The sequence below is a fragment of the Sesamum indicum genome, linkage group LG2 (assembly GCF_000512975.1).
Source record: "Sesamum indicum cultivar Zhongzhi No. 13 linkage group LG2, S_indicum_v1.0, whole genome shotgun sequence".
NCBI classification, from domain to species: domain Eukaryota; kingdom Viridiplantae; phylum Streptophyta; class Magnoliopsida; order Lamiales; family Pedaliaceae; genus Sesamum; species Sesamum indicum.
The window spans coordinates 12,540,921-12,561,862 of record NC_026146.1 but is presented as its reverse complement, the minus strand read 5'-3'; the positions used below and the strand labels follow the sequence as shown (position 1 = coordinate 12,561,862).

Sequence of the window (20,942 nt, the reverse complement as noted above, 5' to 3'; positions counted from 1 at the left end):
AAGAGCGTCACTATGCACTTGGTAAATATGACACGCCCATGGGTAGGAGTCGGGTACCGACCAAATCTTTTGCTGTTCAAACGTTGTTTCTTCACAAATAGATTCGGTAATGCAGTACACAGAATCGAGTTCTGGCTCAGAAAAACTTGGCACGGCAACACATCCAAGAGCGACATAACCCTGAGGCGCACGAGGATGCCAAATTGATACGGGGCTTCTGTAGTCATCTAAACAATTTCGCCAGACCTACACCAAGTAATAATTTGAATATAATCATCTTTTGATTGTGGCCAAGCCAATTGAAACCATAGAGTTCTAATGAGACCACATTGTTGAGTTTCTATACCGAATTTCTGCTTATCCTCCAATAATGACTGTTAAAAATCTCAATCATAAAATTTAAAGAATATTTTACCAGGTCATAACCCACTGGAAAGGCAAACATCTCAGATTTACGATATATAGCAGCAACATTAGGAGGATGGCTGCCAGAACGAGCTATGTCCCCGATTGAGACATACCTGTGAAGCAAAGACTTTTAATTAATATGGTTAATGACACTACTGATGGTTGCCAAATGAAAGGAAAAAAACAGTTTTTTCACAATAATATCAGGAGTATGATTCAAGATCATATCAAAAAAAAAAAAAGTGTACAAGAAGCAGATCTAGAACGTAAAATTACGCAACAGGAGATTCAACCAACTTACGATGCAACAGAACTTTAGGTTACAGCATAATACGTTTCTTTACGACTTAAGAAGCTACCAACATACATGAAATAAAAACGATTCAAAACAGCACTGTCACAAGTTGCCAGTGACTAATGTGGAGATGCAAGTAAAATAACACTGTTGAGAAGATGGCAAATGACCTGCCCAGGAAAATTTTCCATTGGCATTGGAATGAATCCAACAAATTTCACAGGGCGGTGGGCGATGCTTAGTAACATTAACAATAATTCTTCAACATCGAGGAGGATACATTAAAAAGTAACATTCAAGAACAGGGAGGAAATGCGACATGTATGCTATTGCTTATGTAAAGAAGTTAGGGGATGTGAGCCCCAGGAGGACATCAGAACTCACCCATCGGGACAAACTGGCCGCCAGATGCTACAAATTTCATCACTGTCCAAACTCTAGCAGTACCAAAAAATGTTTAGAATAGAATATATATATATATATATATATATATATATAAATATATCCACAAACTAAACGCGGATTGACTCATCCATCAAGGTTGATATTACTCACCTGTTTTCGGCACAATGTGCACCGACCTTTTGATTCTCTGTCGCTGCTCCAAATCCTTGCAAAATTAATACTGTGTTCTACAAGTCTCTGCTCATTGGAGACGGAACCTGAAGAAGAAATCGTTGCTGATGTGATAATGGCTCTGTGCTGCTTATGAGATTCTGTTGCATCAACTTCATTCAAAGAAGATACATGTCTTTGGCCTGAGGGAACCTGTGGAAACAACAAATTCACATGGCACAATGTAGTGCTTTATCAAATCAAACAGTAATTTGTTGGGAACTACAGACCTGTTTCATATAGGTCTGGTGTGCTTTCCACATCTTACGCACAACTGAGCAGACTCTAACTGCTTGTGGCTGTCCTTCCTCTGATATTTGTTCTGTATTGCACTTTATCACTCGAACGAAGCTTTCACCTCTCCTAAAGCTTTTCAGATGGATAATTAAATGAGAAGGGCTAGGGTAGCCAGCTTTGGCCAACTCCAGTGCCATCACTTCTTCCCATGGCACATCCCACATTATTTTGCAGGGCTTCTTATCCATCTTATCAGGGGCCACACACTACCCCATACAAGAAAGAACGCATCTCAATGTTAAATTAGAAACTATTATTCTAAGCAAAGGAGAGGATATGCTAAAGAATGAACAGAAATGCATCCAGCGATTACCTGCAGCAGCATGACTCGCCTATTAGTCACTAAGACAATCCGGTGATAGGGTACAACAAAATGCTCTTCATAGCAATCTGACCAGGCAAATTTTGATGGCTCTTTGAATATTTCAGTACATCCAAAATTCCGACTTGCTTCTGCAAGGTAAAGTATCATCTGAAACAGAAATTGAGAGGTCAGATTGTTCTAATTCCATATTTTGAAAACTCTCAGTGCCAGATTCATCATAGAACAGCTTATGGAGGACGAGGAGAAAGTTAATGTTGTCCAAATTAAACGCTAATCTTCTCTATAATGATAAGCTACATCAGAATTCCAACATCATCAGGACAGTCTCTTCATTAGGAAAATATGAAATTAATTCATCTGTTTGCCTTGCAAGAGCAAGAAGGCAGTTAAACTGATAGAGCACAAAGAAATTACATTGTTTGGTCTGAAGGGTGCACCATTGCCTTACAAAATGTGACACATATGACCTAGTATTTATAAATGTCAAGGCAATAAAAAATAGTAAAGTCAGAAATGAATTTAAGGAAACCATGACGAGATACCTGACCAAGTGCTTCTCTCTCCGAGTACTCTCGTAGTACGTTGTCAGAATGAAATACCCGTGGGTTCCGTATTCGCTGGAAGTCTCTCTTGTTATTTAGAATCTCTAAGAACCTGGAGCAACTTGCACCGATTCCATCAACAGTCAACGAGAAAAAATCTAATGCTCCACTCACTGGCTGTACAAAAAATCCCAGGAAAGCTTGTCCAAGTCCATGGGCAAGGCCAAGAAGACCATTCTGCCTAGCACTCTCCATAGGTTTCCTCACAACTCCTGACACTCCAAAAGCAAAACCTTGCGCAAGAGCTTCAGTTCCTTGTACAATTCCATCACCAACACCAGTAATCCTCCTTGACCACACCTGCATCCATTTCTTAACATCAGTAAGAACTTAATCTCCTGTCAATTCAGAAAATACTGGGACAATGTTACCTGCTTTGAACGAAGCTGAAGAAATTGCCCATCAGTTGAGAGCTCAGCAAAACCTTTGCTAAGAGACGCCAAAGTGGAGCTTGTCATGCCAAGGACATCTACAGAAAAAATTAAATGCAACGGATTATGGATAAGATCTCTCCATATGCGGTTTCCAATGGCCGATATCACAGCACTCTTCCGCAGAAATCTGTCTCTGTGCGTCACTTTCCGAAGATGAACCTGAAACAAAGGAACATATTCTGATAAAAGGTTCCCTGAATCTGGCAATTAATTTATGCATTTCCTCGTGTATAGTGCCAAAAAGAAATGGTTTTAAAAAACCAACTCATGCTCTACCAACAATTACACATCAGAAGCCATAATTTACAGTATAATAAATAAAAGCAATCCAATGAACGCAGAGGCTGTGGACACTTATAGGATCTAAAGATATTTCACAGGTAGTTAAATGATCAAGGACAGGATGCCAAACTGGACACCAGTATTCCCCGTCAACGTCTAGAAACATGCTTTGATATGTCAGAATAAATGCAGATCAAAAGTAATTGGACAATGGTTCCTGGATTCATACAAACAACAGTGTTTTTATCTCTGGACAAAGCTCATCCTCATGTATGCCTGTAGCATCAGTGGGATGATCCTTCCACTTCACAAGGAATCCCTGAGAGCATAATCGAGATGAACCAATCATTCCATCCTCTACAATGTCCTGAACAGCATTTTTGTGAAGGCGACCAAAGGTAACAGTCGTGACACAGTATTGGAAGGAGCGGCCTCGAAGAGAGCCAGAATCTATAGCCATTGAAGGAGGTCCAAAAGCACCCTTGATGAAGGGTAAAATCTTCAACACTAGAAATGGATCAATACCTACTCTCAAGGGAACAGTTCAAGCCAATAAGCACTAGCCCCAATTTTTTAGGACAGTTAAAATACCAATAGCCTGAGGTAGCACTCCCAGATGGACTTCATGATCATGATGAGGACCATTATATTCATCTACGTTAAACTATGCATGTACCTCAGCATTATAATCAACATTATGCGTGGTAACCAGTAGCGACTAGAAAAGGATTCATGCTGGTAGATCTGTAGAACCATTACAAGCAAATTCGGCAATAAACAATAGCAATACCATGCTGCTTACAATGCACACAAAAACTATGTAGACTACGGTTTGCAGATCAAATTAGGATGATATGTGGACAGAACTTTAACTGGTCCTAAAAGGTTGCCAAAAGTATTTTTCGAATGACTTGAACTTAACATCCCTACCAGACTATTGATGTGGGCAGCCTAACAGATCACCTCTTGAATGAATAGCTTGGAAAAATGTGAACCATCACAAGATTTAATGCAGGGAATAAAATATGCTATCGTAGAAACAGGTATATTTTCGGAAACTGAACCTATTCAGCTTGCCTAGAACAGAGGTTTTATGGAGAAACCTAAATGCAGAATGGCCAGAGTGGAAACAACCCCTAGCGGAACTAAATAATAAACAACATGGCTTGGCATGTAACCACTAAAAAAGCTTCCATTTCAACAGAATAGGAACCTAATTGAAGAGCATTTTCATTTTCTTAAGGTGACCTTGTGTCTTACTTTTCCTAAAATATTTCCTAAGAAACTATCTAGTTTTCCAATTTCCCTAAGGAACTTCCCATTTTCTTTGGGGTTAAACACTCTTTACCCCCATCCACTATACTCAAAGTCCCATTCACCCTGCAAACCAGAAACTATCCACTATACTCAAAGTCCCATTCACCCTGCAAACCAGAAACTTGTAAATATAACACTTGCACAATTAAATTAATTAAGTGGCCAAGAGTACCCCCTAAAGCAACGCATATCTGTATGAACACAATATATTTTAATATTTTGCATATTAAATCAACACTAAATTATTTCTTCACTAGGAGAAAAATATAATCTTAATCAAAACATAGAAAGAGTAATTAGTAACTTAAGCAATGTAAATTCAATTAAACTAATAAATTAGTATAATATATACACAACAAATACTGATCTTGAAAATTTTATTTTGAAAAGAGGTTTTAACCAACTGACCAAATAAAATTTGCTCTTTACAAAAAATGAATAAATATATCCAGTCAAATTAGATATTTCATTTAAAATGATTGACAAAATGTTGCACATTTTTTAAAAAATATTACAAAAAAATGTTCTAATTTTTCATAAGATATATCTGAAAATGAAGATGCAATTATTCGTCTTCATCTAAAAATGTCAAGATTAAGTAGTTATTGACTTAAGCAAGAAGTAATAATAGCTCTTTAGGTTGTTTTTTTAGTATTTGATGTTTGAATGACTTGGCTTAATAATTTCTTTATTGTTATAATTAAAGTACATTATTTTTAATCCTAAAGATCTAGCACCATTAATGTATAAGGACACAATGAGTTTATGTACACATATAATCAACTTGGAACTTGCGATACTACCAGCAAATTGGAATAGAGTCTATCATGCACACTGAACTCTAATACTGCCATCGTGACACTAACTAATTAACATGGTTCGACTAAAAAGAACTTAGAGTTATGATGGACATAGTCATATCTCATGAGCTACCGTATGTCCCATGTTTCTCTAATTTTATATTTATTTTTTTTAATATTCAATGAACATAATCCATGTCTAAGATAGCGTGATAGTCTCCAGCATAAGTAGAATCTCGCTGTTTGGTATCATTCAGCAGTTTCTCGCCACTGTAATAGGATCTTGCTCTTGGGTTAGGACACCCCTGACATTTGGTGCTAGATGCATCACAGGCAACCGCAAAAACTGAAGAAAAATTAGGCCGCTGATAATTAGGTGCTTTAGTTATTTTTAACTTAATCCCCTCAAAACATCTTTCTATAAACTGGAGACAAACAAAATTCTCCCTTGACTCATAAATTAATGATGAGAACGCCAAGTAACTAAAATATGGGTGAAACATCTAAATGAGCTGGATCATGGAAAATACAGACCTCAAACACATCTTGGTTCTTCCTAGTCTTTGGTTGCAATCACCCTAAAGTAGCAATGATCTCGTTAGGGTCAAGAGAAACTACACATACAAATATAAAATAAGACCAGAGATTGCATGAATCAATATTTTCTTAATGTTAACACACAACTTAGAAACCCGAAGAGAAAGAGCACTTCTCTCAAATGAGTTAAGAGCGTTTATCTAACTTATCATACAAGAACATAAAATAAGACAACTATAACTTCTGAATGAAAAGTCCTAAGAGTGTCAGTCATAAACCATAAAGGTGCTGCAATATGACACAACCCAAAAGGCATTATCTCAGCAGCCTTGAACAAAGTCTTTTACTAAGAATGCCTGGTGTGAATCCTAATTTGATGATAACCTTGCTGCCAATTGATATTTGGAAAGAGGCAAGAACCAACTAAGTGAGCCAACATATCACCAATTCTAAGTATAGAAAATCTATATTTGATGATGATCTTGTATATGGATCTTGTTTAACAACAGCCATTCACTATGAACTATATTTCTTATATGTGAGGGCTAGGAAAGTAATTTATCATATATTATTCCTTTTCTTAGTGAAAAATTCACCATATATGGAGATACATGAGGTGGTTATTGTAAATTCATTCTTTGTTTAATTCGACATGTTTTTTGAAATGGACAGTTTTCTATTTTTCATATTTAATTTAGACATCAATCAACAAACAAGCAGCAACATCAGACCTGAATTTTAAATGCATTCCCAACAGCTGAAAGAACAGGGCCCCATACACCGAGAAGACCGTGTGGCCTTTGAGCTGGTGCAGTCTCCAAAGTGACCTTCAGCCTCACCTCAGAAATGTCAATCAAGCTGCAACGACAGGGAAAAGGAGTTACTACAAATTAATATTAACAGATAGAATTAGGAATTCCAGCAAACAGCATTCATGGAAAGATACCAGCAGCAGGAGGCTGCTAATGAAAGCACCAGATAAAGAGCTATAGAAATTTATTTCAAGTAATCGATACTTACTCTACACGTATTTCAGGATCAACTTGAGTGACGCTGGAATTTTTAGGAATGCGATCTAATTGGAGATTGTTGAAGAAATCTACCAAAGCCCAGATGATTGGCTCATGGATGCTAAGCCTCCAACTTTTATCAATTACCTGTCAGATAATAAAAGGATTAATAATACCCTTTGTGAGACTATACTCAGAAATTACTTCAGCTCAGTACTGAAATATCTTCAGGACATTACCCGAATATAAACATAAGGGTAAATCTGGAGACCATCAAGGTTTTCATTGCGTACTGTTACAGTCATCTTGAACACTGGATGATGCACATCGGGAGTCTGTTCCGGTGCTAGAAGTACAGGCATTACTGTCAGGGGGAGCTGATTGTCTAGCTGGATGTAACCGAGAATAAGTTTGAACCTGGTGAAGGAAAAAGCAAAGCAATGTATAACCAGTCAACATAGAAGCACTCAAGGTATTGTTTATGCATATAATTGGATCAGGATCACAAATCTGCTGCACATGACAGAGAAAAATGTGACTAAACATTTGGCTAAGGAAAGAAATGAGGCATGCCATTCATAAGCAGATATCATTCACTATGCTGCCGACAAAAGAGTTGAGATCAGAGGCAAACTGGACACTACAAGAAATGTTTATGTAATTTGATGAGCACACAACATAAATTTTTTCAGAAAATAATGAACCAACAGTGGCGAATGGAAATGGTTAAGAAACCGTGTAATTTGTGATTATGCACTTAATGAATAGTTCATAATTTGGTTTCTTATAATTTGAAAGGAATAATTTCTTTCAACAATAATTTTCACATGCTGGAACCTGACCTATAAATAGAGGGGTCCCACATAATCCAAAATAAGAAAATATGGATCTTTAGGACTGTTGTCTATGGATGTAAGCCAAGTGGCCGAACCACACTCTCTCCCCATGTTTTTCTAGTCTAACTTACTTTGAACTGAACCAGACACAATAAGAAAGGGACTAAAGTGTGTATGAATAGGTTGGATATGATCAAAGTGATAGTGCTGATTAAAACATACATATGCTATCACGTAAAGCTAAAATTTTCATACTGAAGTTCTTGAAGCAGGATAACACCTTTCAGGAGACTATATAGTTAACAAAAGCAAATGTAAGAAGAGACTGCTACCTGCTTGTAGTCCCACCATCATAGCCAGTCAAATATGATATGAAGAATTTCTCCATGTATAAGTAGACCAACTCTCTTGGTCTGTGGTCCACAACAGAAATACCAACCACACCCAACTCTACTATAAGCTCTAATGGAGATCCTTGCTCTGGCATCTTACCCGGGATATGAGAATTTCCGCCCAGCACTATAGATCCACTTCCTTCTTTTGGAGTTGAAAGTAGTGCATATATGTTCACAAACTTAACAACCTTAATATCACCTATATTTTCAATATGGAGAAACAAACCAGAGTTGTCACCAATAGATGAGAACCTAGCTTTGTCCAAATCAAATTTGAGGACCCCAGTGTCATTGCCACTATAGAACTCAGTATCAATAACTTTTTGGCCATATGGATCCTCCCAAGAAAATTTTGCTGTTGAAAGTGGCTGTAACTGAATCCAAGCATCTTCACCAAATCCAGTTTGGCGAAATCTTACTGTACAGTTTCTTGTTCTGTTCTCAATCCTGTTGAACCACATTCATAATCGATCAGAACTATAACACAAGAAAAAGATATAGTATCCAGAGAAATGCGAAACATTGATGATCTTTATCATCCATGGGCCAATGATTTTGATGTCTTGGGTGTATCTGCATTTATAGAAGCTTTAGGCTCTGTCCTTATCTTAATTGTAGGCTAAGTCTATTCATCCCGAAAGGGAGCATTAGAATGTCTGAGCTTTCAGACAATAAAAAGAAAATGGAGAAAAAGTGAAAAGGTTTCGAAATTTCAGCTGAGTTTCCTTGAGCATACCAACTAAAAATTTGGCAACTGATAAATACCAAGGCATTGGTTTTACTAGATTGCTAACTACTGGAAAGATTTATATATATTCGCCAAAGGGCAATTCTGAAAACTTTATCCATTTAAATTAGAGGGATAAAAATTAGTCCAAAAGATACTATTACTTCAGCAACTCTCTGCTGCTGACACCAATAAATAGGGAGAACACATGATGATATTTAGAAGAATATTAGAAAAACCCCTGAACGCAATTCCAAGGAATATTAGCAAACTAGCCTGGAAAAAATAGGCTCAACTCTGCTAACCAGAGATGAAGCTGGGGAACAGTCTGAACAGTCCGTTTCTTGTGGTCCAGTTAATTGTTCTTGGAATTGGAGAACACTGCTAAAGCTGAAATATGATGCTTGGAAACTGGTAAAGGCAGGAAGAAGCAGAGCAGAAGAATGAAACCTACTAACATAACAGATAATGTTCATTGTTTGTAAAATGTATTGGCTTGGCTCGGAAAAATTCTCATTTTGGCCACTGAGAATAGAATTCTTGTGAGTCTGGGTACATGATAATGAGGACTTCGGCGCGTCCTCCCTTACAATTTTTTCTTCTTGGTCCATGCATAGGGAGCTTATTTTCCTTTTCATTCTTGATCTTTCAGAATATTCTTGGACGTAATTACCATTACAATTGCGAATCAGTGACATTTCTTAAACCCAATACCCAGGTGCAATCCAACTAGTACCGAAAATTGTGGAAATGTGATAATATAGTTGTTTCTAACTTTGCTGAAATCCTTGTTACCCTGATTAAAAATACACTAGAAGTAGTTAAACTAGCAGACATAGAATATCTAGGAAAGAGTACCTAATAGGACCATTGGCTGATCCAAGGCGGAATACGACTATAAAACGGGATCCTTCCTCATATCCTCGAATTTCCATTCGTAAGAATCTCCTTGTACCATCATGTTTCTTCAGCACCAAAGTAACAGTATCCTCCTTCACTATTTGAATAGGAAATGACCAATCCGAATCATGCATTCGTACCTATACAATCACAGCACAATAAGAGTGATGTGCTCCACAAGTAAAGGGGGGCATGCATAATGAAACAAAATGACTCATACAAGAACAAGACATATGTAGAATATTAAAACCAACTCTCCCAGTTTTTTTTTTTTTTTTTTTCTGATTATTCCCCAACGCTCGTATATATTGACACCCCATCCTCCACATTATTTAAGTGCAATTCAAAAGAATGCCTTCTTTACCTGTGTTAAGACAGTAGTGAACCCTTTACTCCCAGGATATGTGCAAATGGCACCCAGTACCATTCATGACATCTAAATGTGGCTATTGTTGTCTCTAAATATCTGGAACATACAAAGTTGGACCATAGAGGCAAAATAAAAACCTACTATGCAGACAAGACTTATCATCTCAATTAACGTAGCCACATATACATGCATTCTAGTTGTAATGCAAATTTTCACAAGGATAAGTTAAAATAATATTTGACCATTGGAACTTACAGAAGCACCATTTTCCTTTACATATATCATGTCCAAAGGCAAATGCAACAAAACAAAAAAGTTGCATCTTTATGAACAGCTTGATCTGACAAAATTCACTGAAAAGAGGAAAAGCTGTGGAACTCACCTGAATTTCAGTTGGTCCATCTGTTTTATGGTGTATAAAGGAGACTCTTGAATCAGACACCCATAAAATCTTAGGTTCATCTTCACTGCTGAACTTCAGAAACATATTTTGACCAACTCTGTTTGTAAAAGTAATAAATGGTCGAACACATATTACCTGACAAAAGGGCAAGTATAAGTTAATACAATAACACACAAATGAATTATAACCAAGGATATAATTACCTTTGTTGGCACAGATTGGTAGGGGCAAGGTTTTGAAGATACAAAGAGTTGCATACAATTGCCGTCAGCATTATAAGCAAAAAGATCCAGTGAGCCATCCTAGAAATTCAGAAATCAAGATGAGCATAAACCTTAACATACATCAGGATGTCAAAAAGGTGCTATTTACCATGGCCCCAAGTGGGGAAAGATCTTTAACAGGCCCAAACTGCTCTCCTCCAGATTGGCCTATAGATGCAGATAGACCGAGAGAGTTGAAATTCAATGCAGATGCAATTGTGTAACCCTCATGTATCTCCTCCTCAGTAATCTCCTCAAGGACGACTTCTTTCACTTTCTTTGTCTGAAGAGAAAGTGGATTCTTCTTTGATCTTCTAGCATTTACATCAACAAGCCTGAAACTAAGTGGTGGGCATCTAGCAATTCCAAACCAAAATGGGGAAAAGACTTTGACAATTTTCGGCTGCAGAGGCCTTTCATTGGTATAGTTTTGCTCAAGAATGATTTGAACAATCCTGCAAACAAAGATGCTGAGGTCTTAACCAACCAAACTGAAAATGCTTCCTTGGCATAGAGAAAGCATAAATGTATAATCTAGTATTACAACTATAACCTTCCAGAAACTGAACTTCTTAAGTTTATTGTCTTCGATGGTGAATTGTTAGAATCAGATAGGGGAACGGCCTCCTAGAACAGAATATTCAAAAACAAGCACAATAGAAAAAGTCAGACAGAGGAAAAAATAAGAGGTTCTAAAAGAAGACATAGGAAAGTCCACACAGACTGACGTGTTGTGGCAGCCATCCTTTTTGGGGAAGCAAAGAGAAGTACAATGGGTTTCTTATGTCAGCATTGTACACCTTGACAGTCTCACCCGGACCCAATACCCCTCTATAGCAGGCAAGAAAATGACCGCTTGCTTGCATCTCAAGAAGAGAAATTTCAGCCACAAGAGGGAGATAATTGGTGATTGATACAGGAGACTTAACCACAATTGTCCAATCCTGAATTGGATTAAAATGAATGTCCTTTGCAATTTCAGTTGATTGAGTGCTCAAACAGAACCACATAGCATGCAAATTACTTGATGAGCTTCCACTTATTTCAGAACAATATAAGAGCTTCTCTGTCTCTGTGAGAGTAGAAACACAAATTTCTGAAATTTCTGTTGACCTCTCCGCCTGATGTGACCGAGCAGACACATCCATCACAGAACTCCATGAATATTGATTAGCAGCCTCCACATTTAAGGGTTTCAAGTGCAACACATACAAGGCTGACTGAGATAGGCAAGGCAAAGGAAGAGGTATAGTTTCTCCAGGTTTTAGGGGCCCAACAATTATCTCTGATTTAAAATCCTCAGCCGCTCGTTTCCTGTTCCTAATCCACCTCCTTTGCCTTGCATAGTTTACATATTTCAATGAATTGTAAGATTCTGGCCACTTTAAACTTTCAGAATCTGGAGCATAAACCCATCCATCAGGTCTCTTGACAGAATTATCTACATGCCATTCATCAAGCCATTCCCAGCCTGCAGGCAAATCAAGCGCAGATGCTCTCTGTAGATGACAAATATAGTTAATAGTTGATCAGTTCCCCATATCCAGTCAATATTAAACATTTATCAGAAACTAAACCTGACAACAAGTTTCCATTCTTCTTTAACTACAGTGGCAAGAGGTCAGATATTTTCAAACAAAAAGGAGAAAAGCCAAATATAATTAGCAAAAATCATAATGTATGAACTGAAACTGCACCTGTTTCAACAATCAACCATTTTGAATACCATACAACAAATTGAAGACTTTTAACGTACAAAACTGGTAAGGAACAATTTAAATGTCAACCTCTGCTTCTTCTATTTCTCTCTCCCTATGTCTCCATATTGTATGTGTAAAAAATATACATATATACACACACAGACATACATATGGCATGTTTCAAATACCATATTGGAGACGAACATCTAAAATCTCTGTTTTTACTTAGAGATAACTTTAAGCAACCACTTGCTATCACTGTAAACGTTTTTTGCTCCACACCAGAGAAAGACAAAATATCCTTTTAGGATCCATTTGGATATCATTTATGAAAACGCGATGTATTTCTAGCTGACTCAAAAGGATAGAGGCTAATAGGGATAAACTCCTCAATATATCTTTAGAGCAGTTATGTTCACTGTAAAGAGAAAACAAGGATGCAATTTGTTTTATAATATTGTTCATTTAAAGGAGATATGAACTCTATTTGTTTCTTACGTATTGATTAGGCAGCATCAAGAACACATTTTTCTGCTCATCGACTTACCCCCTCAAAGTTAGTACTTGAGACCCAACCAAGAGTGCTATCATATTTCTGAGATTCAAAATGCTCATCTGTTGCAAAACTTTCTTCATACTTAGCCTCCTTTCTCTCACCACTTATTGACTCTGCAACTCCATTTGCAGCCTTATGCTTGAGGCATAACTCTAGAGTAAAGTCAGTGTTATTACGAACTGATACCAAAGATCTGAGGTTGACATATCTGTTCCCATCATTTACACTCACTTCACTTGCAACTACATCATTGCCTAATCGCCAACAAGCAGCAGGTGCGCCATAGTTTAACCTCAGAGTGGTCCATGGTCCATCCTCAGTCGGACTAATCTGAATTGAACCAGATCTTCTGTATCCATTAAATAATTCCTCAAAATGTTCGGTTTCAGATCTAGGAGGCAGGAGCACTGCACATTTGATTCGACCAAGACTTCTGCATCTGGCATCCAGCTGCAGTAAAAGGATCATGAAGGTGAGAGTATTACAAAAGACACTCTATTTCAGGTCTCTAGTACTAGACACACTAACCAATAAAGGCTACAGAATTTCAAATAAAACTAGTCTGTGTATGTGTGCATGAGAGAGAGAGAGAGATTCACCTTGGTTTCACGAGAGCACAAATCTATCCAAATAAATTCATTTTGATAATTATTAGAGTCAGTGTTGCCTTGAAATCCAGTCAGCTGTTTCAAAGAAGAACAACAGTAGCCAACAGGCTCACCTGCAAAGGAAAGGAGAAACGTTTTCTTGGAGACTCCATTTTCAATTTGTATACAAAACTTACTTCCCTAAGCGCAACAAAATAGGAACTCAGTAGAAAACACAAACACGAATCAAACTTTGGGTCGATATATGTTCTGAATATGACTATGAAATCTTACATTCGTAATCCTACTCCATTAGGATGGCATGGTTCTATTTGTCAGGTAAGGAAATTAGAGAAAAAGAACAATATAGAAGGCAGAAAGAAGTTTCTTTTAAATTTTTGCAGATGAAAGAGAAGTTTGTTTTAAACTTTGGCAGACGAAAAAGAAGTTTGTTTTAAACTTCGGCAGACGAAAAAGAAGTTACTTTTATACTTTGGCAGACAAAAGAGAAGTTTCTTTAGTAAATGTTTGGTAAAGTTCAGCATTCCAAAATGGGCCAATGCAGTTTTCAGTGCTGCGGTGCCTTCTGCGCTTGGTCTAATGCAACATTTTGCTGCCAACTTCACTATTCCAGTTGTGTCTCCAAGTTTAGGTGCTTTTGCCACTTCTTATGGTGAGTGTTCTAATCGCATGTTCATACATGTCGCGACTTAATTCCTTTCACCTTTTTGTCTTATTATGGTTCCTATCCCCTGTGTCTGGGTTTGGTAACATTGTTCTGCAACTCTCTGCACATCCTACACATCGTGTTGGATAGATCACATAAAATCTACTAGTTAATGCAGCTATGTTGGAGGAAATCCTGTGACTTGGCAATAATGTGAAGGAAACTACACCGACTAGATCCAGTGATGAAAGCTGAATACAGGGATACGACACAAACTGTTAGAGATGTACTGACTAAAGAAATTACTGGGAGAACTGAATTGGACTTTTATTCTTTTCCTATGTACTATCATAATCAAGCCACTAGCCATTTTGCTACCAATGTACTCTTCATGAGACTAAGCATAGAGTATGACATGAAGCAACATCAATATTATGTTATCAGCTTCAAAAATAGACATCTAACTGCCCATGGTTTGTGCCATGCTCACAGAATGCATGAATATAAAAAATTACCTATCCCCATCTCATTTACAGTGAATTCCAGCATGCAGCAGTCCTGTGAACATCGGATGAAAAAGGAAGTAATATGAGAATTGAATGTGAATAAGTTCATAGTTACCTGAATGGATAAAGAATTGACAAAGAAAAGGAAAATTATGTACAGAAATCTTACAAAACTGCTATGCCAGACAGGAGCTAATGTTTGAAGTATAAACATAACAATGCAAATAGGTGAATTGGCTGCAGTATGCACAACATAGTAGCTTTGGTCACTACTCTCAAATATAGTTAAGAACAATGAGTTATAAAACCAACATTATCATATCAAATTTGATCAAATGAGATATTCGCAGGTACAGAGACCTAATGATTTGGATTGTTATATAAGCATTTATATATTTTTTAGCCTTGAAGACATTCGTAGTGAAAGCTTTACAGTGGAGAAGCGCTGATTTTGACCAAACAGAGTCAAGTAGATTCTATTTAGGGAAAAGTTGCATGCTAATTTGCAGTGTACTGACGCACTGATGCAGCTAAGCATACAATGAAAAGCATCTGAACTATAAGAGATGGCCAAAAGAACAACTAAAGAATCATGATTGGGTGGATCTTTACCCAAACTAGAGCGTAGAACATAAACCTAAATAGATGCAACAGAGGCATTCAGGAATAAGAAAATAAAGCAGGCTATAAAGCCAAAATTAAAAGGGAAGAAGAAAAACAAGAAAATCCCAAGATAATACATTTTCACATGCACAAGCTATATGTGATCGTGTATATATGCAGACAAATATCTTCATAAATTCAAATCAACTAAAAAGGCCCATCTGACATTTGCAAAAGCTTTGCAGCATGTGTGAATAAATTTGGTATTTAAAAAGCTAATTTATGAACGAACCATTGAATCAACTTTGAAAAAAAATACTTCATTCCACTTCACAAATTCAACATCGGAAGATTCGGAGCCATCTGACCCAGACCCACAGGTTCGTGCACTTTGTTGGTGTAGGTATGATTGACTAGGGTGATTCTGATCTTCATAGACACGGACTCCAACACTGTATTGCTGCGAGGAGAAGCCTTCAAGCTTGGGAAGCTGTACATTTAAGCAGATGACATACAGGATGAGAAACAATCAAAGATACGATGAATATGCAAAAGTAGTTTTGTGCACAAAGCTTTCACAACACCACTAATGTTAAAACTAGCTCGCTAGTGGAAAACTGATATTCAAGAAGGCCACAGTGGATAGGCATTGCTGCAATTTTATGGGGTTTTTATGAAATTATAATTTTTTAGGGGCATCAGTAGAAAAATATTTGGAAAATAATATAAAACTGGTCCGAAAACACAGTTACAAACAAGCAGGGCCAGGATTATCATCTGGAAATTCTAAATCTAATATCACCCTTTCCAAGTCTTTTCCATTCTTGTCATCACTCTCTTTCATGAGGTTTTCCATTTGTCTTCTCTGGCGTCAGTCTAGACTACATTAAACTGTGCTGATCAAATCATCCCCTAACCCATAATACAAATATCAATTTATTGACCATAGCCCTTAAGCCAAAAATTATTAGCGCCATATGTCTGGGCTAATACAAGTCTAGATCAGCCATCGCTAATGAGAGAAATTGACAATACTGATTATACTTCGAGAAGTAACATCCAATAATATTATTTTATATTCGGAAATAGCTTGATGCTGTTGGCTGAAATAAACACATTAAGCTATAATATTAAAAAATATAGGATGGTCTCAAACGTTATGTTCCAACAATGCAGTGTACACTTCTTTGAAACAATGGCCTTTGGTATTTAATGGATGCATCACTCTATCTAGAATTACTACATCTAGAATGAATGTTCATTGGTGTAATCACTGATCAAAACTCTTCCCTATTACAAATTTAAGCTTGACATATCTAACTTTCATGATCATATGATTCAATAGGAATTTTAGTCTGCCGATAAGCAGTTGTTTCTATTATATTTACTTCTCTACAAGTTTACTGAATTTTTAGATGTTTGAAATATACTCTTGTGTATTTCTCTCGTATTTCCCAATGCTATTACGATATACATGACCCATAAGGAATAACACCAACCAATATTACGCCAATATTATGGCCCCAAACTATGCAAACACAAGCAAATCTATGCTTATACCTAGTCACATATGTTGGACGCCATTAACCAGGATGGGTTACTCAACCTTTAAGAGTGTAGAAACCTATATAAGCTACAACCATTACGTTTCCAAAGTAAAGCATTGCCCTGTAAAAGTTCTTGTGATAGTGCATATATAGCTGTTCATTAAAGTAATTCAAGAGAGTAGATATTCATGAAATTATTACTGTTAACTGGAGCTTGCTCCAACATGTTACTGAAACAAGTTTATCATGGTTATTGCCACATTTCAATCTTGAATGCGATAAAGGATAAATATTGATATTATCTAATGCAACTTCCTTTCTTCTATTGTTTTTAGCATCATAAGTTGAATTTCCTTTTCATTACAGCACTCGAGTTAAGTTACTAATTTTGTGTGACCAAAATAAAAATTATCAATTTGAGTCCCATCAGGTACTTTATTGTTCAAGATGGATTTCTAGCAACCTTCATATGAACTTATATCATCCACTATACCCTAACCATGCATTTGTTCGTTCTAACATTTGTCATTATTTCATGTTGACATCAGAAAACTAAAAAGTAGAGTTTCAATGTTCAACTTCTTCCTATCTGTCGGTGATACAACGAGCGGCTTCAATGATTAGAAAGGCACTAGACACTTCAAAAAAAGGTCGCAACCATTTTCTTTTCCTTTTTTTTTCGGTTATGTAATATGGCTGTTCATGCACTTATGGCGGCAACATTCATGATTGTGGTAGATAAACATATATACATAGAAAGAATGACGAAGGCTCCAAGTGGCGATACTACCAGATGAGGCTTCTTAGCGGAATATTCATGTCAGGATTAGGGGTTTAGCTGCCACTGACATTTTATGTACATTCATCAAAAAAGGGAAAGAATGTCAAATGGTAATTATAAGGAGACAACATTGTATCACATCAAGTTCCATACAAAATGTACAATTACCCAAAAGATCAAGAATACTATTTCTTGTTGGCAAACTCCAAAGTATCTTGCAACAAATTAACTAGAGGATGAGAATGGATGTGAACAAAGCTTAATTGATGGGCCTCCTTCTATATAAACATGCAGTTGAATCATAATTCATAACAAGCTGCCATGCTGAACAACCACCTCACAAAAAATTGGAACATGCTACTAAGTGCATCTGATTGTTAATATCTTCATCTAATGACCTTGTACTAAAGCCAACTTTATTTCCTGGGACCTAGAACAACAATTGTATCAATACGGTGAAGGGCTACAATCCGTAATTAACAACCACTCATCTATTTATGCCAATGGAGATGTTTCAGTTAAACTAGTTGTATAATCAACATATATCAATCCAACTGCTATAAGGCTAGCACAGGATGTGAGACAAATCCATCTTGTTTCGTGATCAAGAGTTAGAGCCATTCATGAGTTCCAAAAATTGTTCAACCTGATTTAAGTTATTGGAGGACTCCCAAAAAAAAAAGAAGAAAGTAATAAGTTGCTTGAAAAGGAAAGACTTTTAGTGAACACACCTCTGCTTCAGCTACTATAATAGTTAACATCACTGGGAGTTTCTTAAGAAGACCTCCTTTCAGATGAGAATCCAGCATGTTGTCTGGAACCGGCATTTTTAGAGTCTTCCTATCTCCTGCTGGCATTCTGATTATACTGGGAAGTCCTTTTAATTCAGAAGCCCTGATAAAAATGTCCTTCCCAAGTTTATTCTGGGGAACAATGTAGTAATTTTTTCTTTGATGAACAGTAGCCATCCATCTGCCATCAATATTCGGAGAACTTGCTTCCTGTTGACAAAAGTAAAAAACCAGTCAGTAGAGGCATATTCTCATGATAGATATCTCCCTCTGTCCAATGTAGAATGGCTATTCCCATTTTCCACCAATTAATATAAGCCCTATCAACAGAAATATCAGACAACAAAAAAGTTTAAGTCTCAATCCAGAGAAACTAAGTTTACCTCACATGATTCTTGGACATGGTTGAGATTATTCCAGCTTGCATAGGCTTGTAAAATCATATTGGCATTGGAAACAGACATATTCAAATTCAGATCTCTAGTAGAAGTAATTCGTAGCTGAGAAGCTACACCAGGAGCAGTAGGACTACTTTGGTACCTATATACAGGAAACAACTCTTCAGAGGATAAGCACGAAAACACATATGCAATTTACTGAGTTTCTCCAGCAACTTAGATTAGCCATTAAATAACGTTTGGGCAAATGCTAAGTAGCTGACAAAATCACAGTGCACCAATCTAGTAAGTTCAGTTTAGACTTGTGAATGTTATCTACGGACTATGTTTCCACCTTTGAGTCCATCTATTACTACTGAAGTAAACTCTGAATGGTCATGTCCACATCCAATGGTCTCCACAGAAATTAGTAATAGATTTTCATGATGAAAGGGCACCAAAATATGTCTCAAAGATATTAAATGAGGTTAACCATATAGAAGATAGCAAAATATTTCTTGAAAGTATATTACCTGAATAAACAACAAAAACAGAGATAAAATGCAAGAGTAAGAGATCAAAATTCTACTGATATGTGTCCAAAAAGGCCGAACATGAACACTAAAGCAGCAAGAAGCAAGTCATAGATCACGGATGTGATGAAGATGACATTTGGAGCAATAGTATTATCCAGAAGCCCAGCTACTGATAAGTTGGCACCACTAAGCGAAGCAAAACAACTCAAATACATAATGTGATGGCGAAAGGCAATTACAAACATTTCCTCCAAGTTATAAGGATTCAATGTGCCAATCATTTGAAAAGCCATGCTCAAACTTGATTTAGTGGCCAAAAACCTGGGAAGGATTCAAAATGATTTAACTTCATACCTCAATGATCCTTCAACTGGTTCAATAAGAGGCTCCCATGACTCATATTTATCATTGTATGACCTAGCAGCTAAAGAGAACATCATGCTGGAATTCAAGCAATCAGGTCTTCCACGCAAGCTGAATCCTACACCACTCAATGATACATTACATAGTGGAACCATCTACAGTAGGCAACGGCAATAGTCAGAGAAAGAAAACTACTCTGTAGATAAAGATTACACGTGTCTCTGTTTATAACCGTGTGATTTTACAAAAATATATATGAATGCACAAGCATGTATATGCAAAAAATTTTGTAAAAACACAAGTACTGCATGCATTTATGTATTGGTCAACCAAATAATCATTTACAGTTAGTAAGGTAATTCTTATTCCAAACAAGCATCAATTTGCATTGCATCAGTGAACACAAGTGGAAAATCAATCAGCTACAGTAGCATTTCAGTCCCTTTATATGTTCATTAAGGAAGGATTAGAAATCACCCCATGTAAATATTTAGCTGGAACTGCAAAAAAGTTCTGGTTATAATCTCAACTATGTTTACAATACCATGTCTCACTGAACTGGGCTTGGCCGGGTTTCCGATCCCCACCCTGAATTGGGAGGGTTTCTGGATCCCCACCCCTACACTGAACCCCATCTAAAGGAGGATCTCTTAAGATTAAAGGTAACCGGAACCAATATCTAGGACAAGACAAGTGAAAAATTAAGCGCATTGTATAATAGAAAAAATATCTCAAAAGAAAATAAGAATCTCCTTCCAAATGATTCTTTACCTGAAGACTTTATGGCTAATCATCACAACACTCCATGAACCACACAGCACTTTATATGGAGCTAAGTTGAAAATGAAAGATTGTCATGTGATTTGATGCAAAGATCAAGGGCTCATCCTAGTAAAATGGATTTCACCTAGTTCAATGATGTCAAGTCAATAAGAAATTCAACCAACCAAACGCCTTCGTAGGTGTTTTCATCAATCAAGTCATAATGAGTATTAAATGATCACATCATTCAAATTGTCAGAATAGAGAACCATTTAATATTTAATATCTCTAGCATCCACCTTGCATGTAGACGGTATTCTTTTCATGTAGTCTAGCAGATGAAACTCTTT

General features: G+C 36.8%; 1 protein-coding gene across 1 annotated transcript in view; it reads right to left on the bottom strand.

Moving 5' to 3' along the window:
* The window catches only part of LOC105155975, a 64,685-nt gene that overhangs the window by 171 nt on the left and 43,572 nt on the right, over positions 1 to 20,942 (bottom strand). Inside the window, 25 exon segments of the mRNA XM_011071974.2 lie at positions 7 to 246; positions 416 to 521; positions 1,088 to 1,140; positions 1,259 to 1,471; positions 1,549 to 1,821; positions 1,929 to 2,087; positions 2,483 to 2,842; positions 2,914 to 3,135; positions 6,644 to 6,770; positions 6,933 to 7,069; positions 7,162 to 7,339; positions 8,091 to 8,600; positions 9,739 to 9,920; positions 10,533 to 10,688; positions 10,757 to 10,855; positions 10,926 to 11,271; positions 11,370 to 11,443; positions 11,545 to 12,315; positions 13,064 to 13,522; positions 13,672 to 13,793; positions 14,842 to 14,884; positions 15,728 to 15,925; positions 18,495 to 18,764; positions 18,938 to 19,094; positions 19,822 to 19,985. Coding sequence (XP_011070276.2) covers positions 7 to 246; positions 416 to 521; positions 1,088 to 1,140; positions 1,259 to 1,471; positions 1,549 to 1,821; positions 1,929 to 2,087; positions 2,483 to 2,842; positions 2,914 to 3,135; positions 6,644 to 6,770; positions 6,933 to 7,069; positions 7,162 to 7,339; positions 8,091 to 8,600; positions 9,739 to 9,920; positions 10,533 to 10,688; positions 10,757 to 10,855; positions 10,926 to 11,271; positions 11,370 to 11,443; positions 11,545 to 12,315; positions 13,064 to 13,522; positions 13,672 to 13,793; positions 14,842 to 14,884; positions 15,728 to 15,925; positions 18,495 to 18,764; positions 18,938 to 19,094; positions 19,822 to 19,985 — 5,619 coding nt within the window.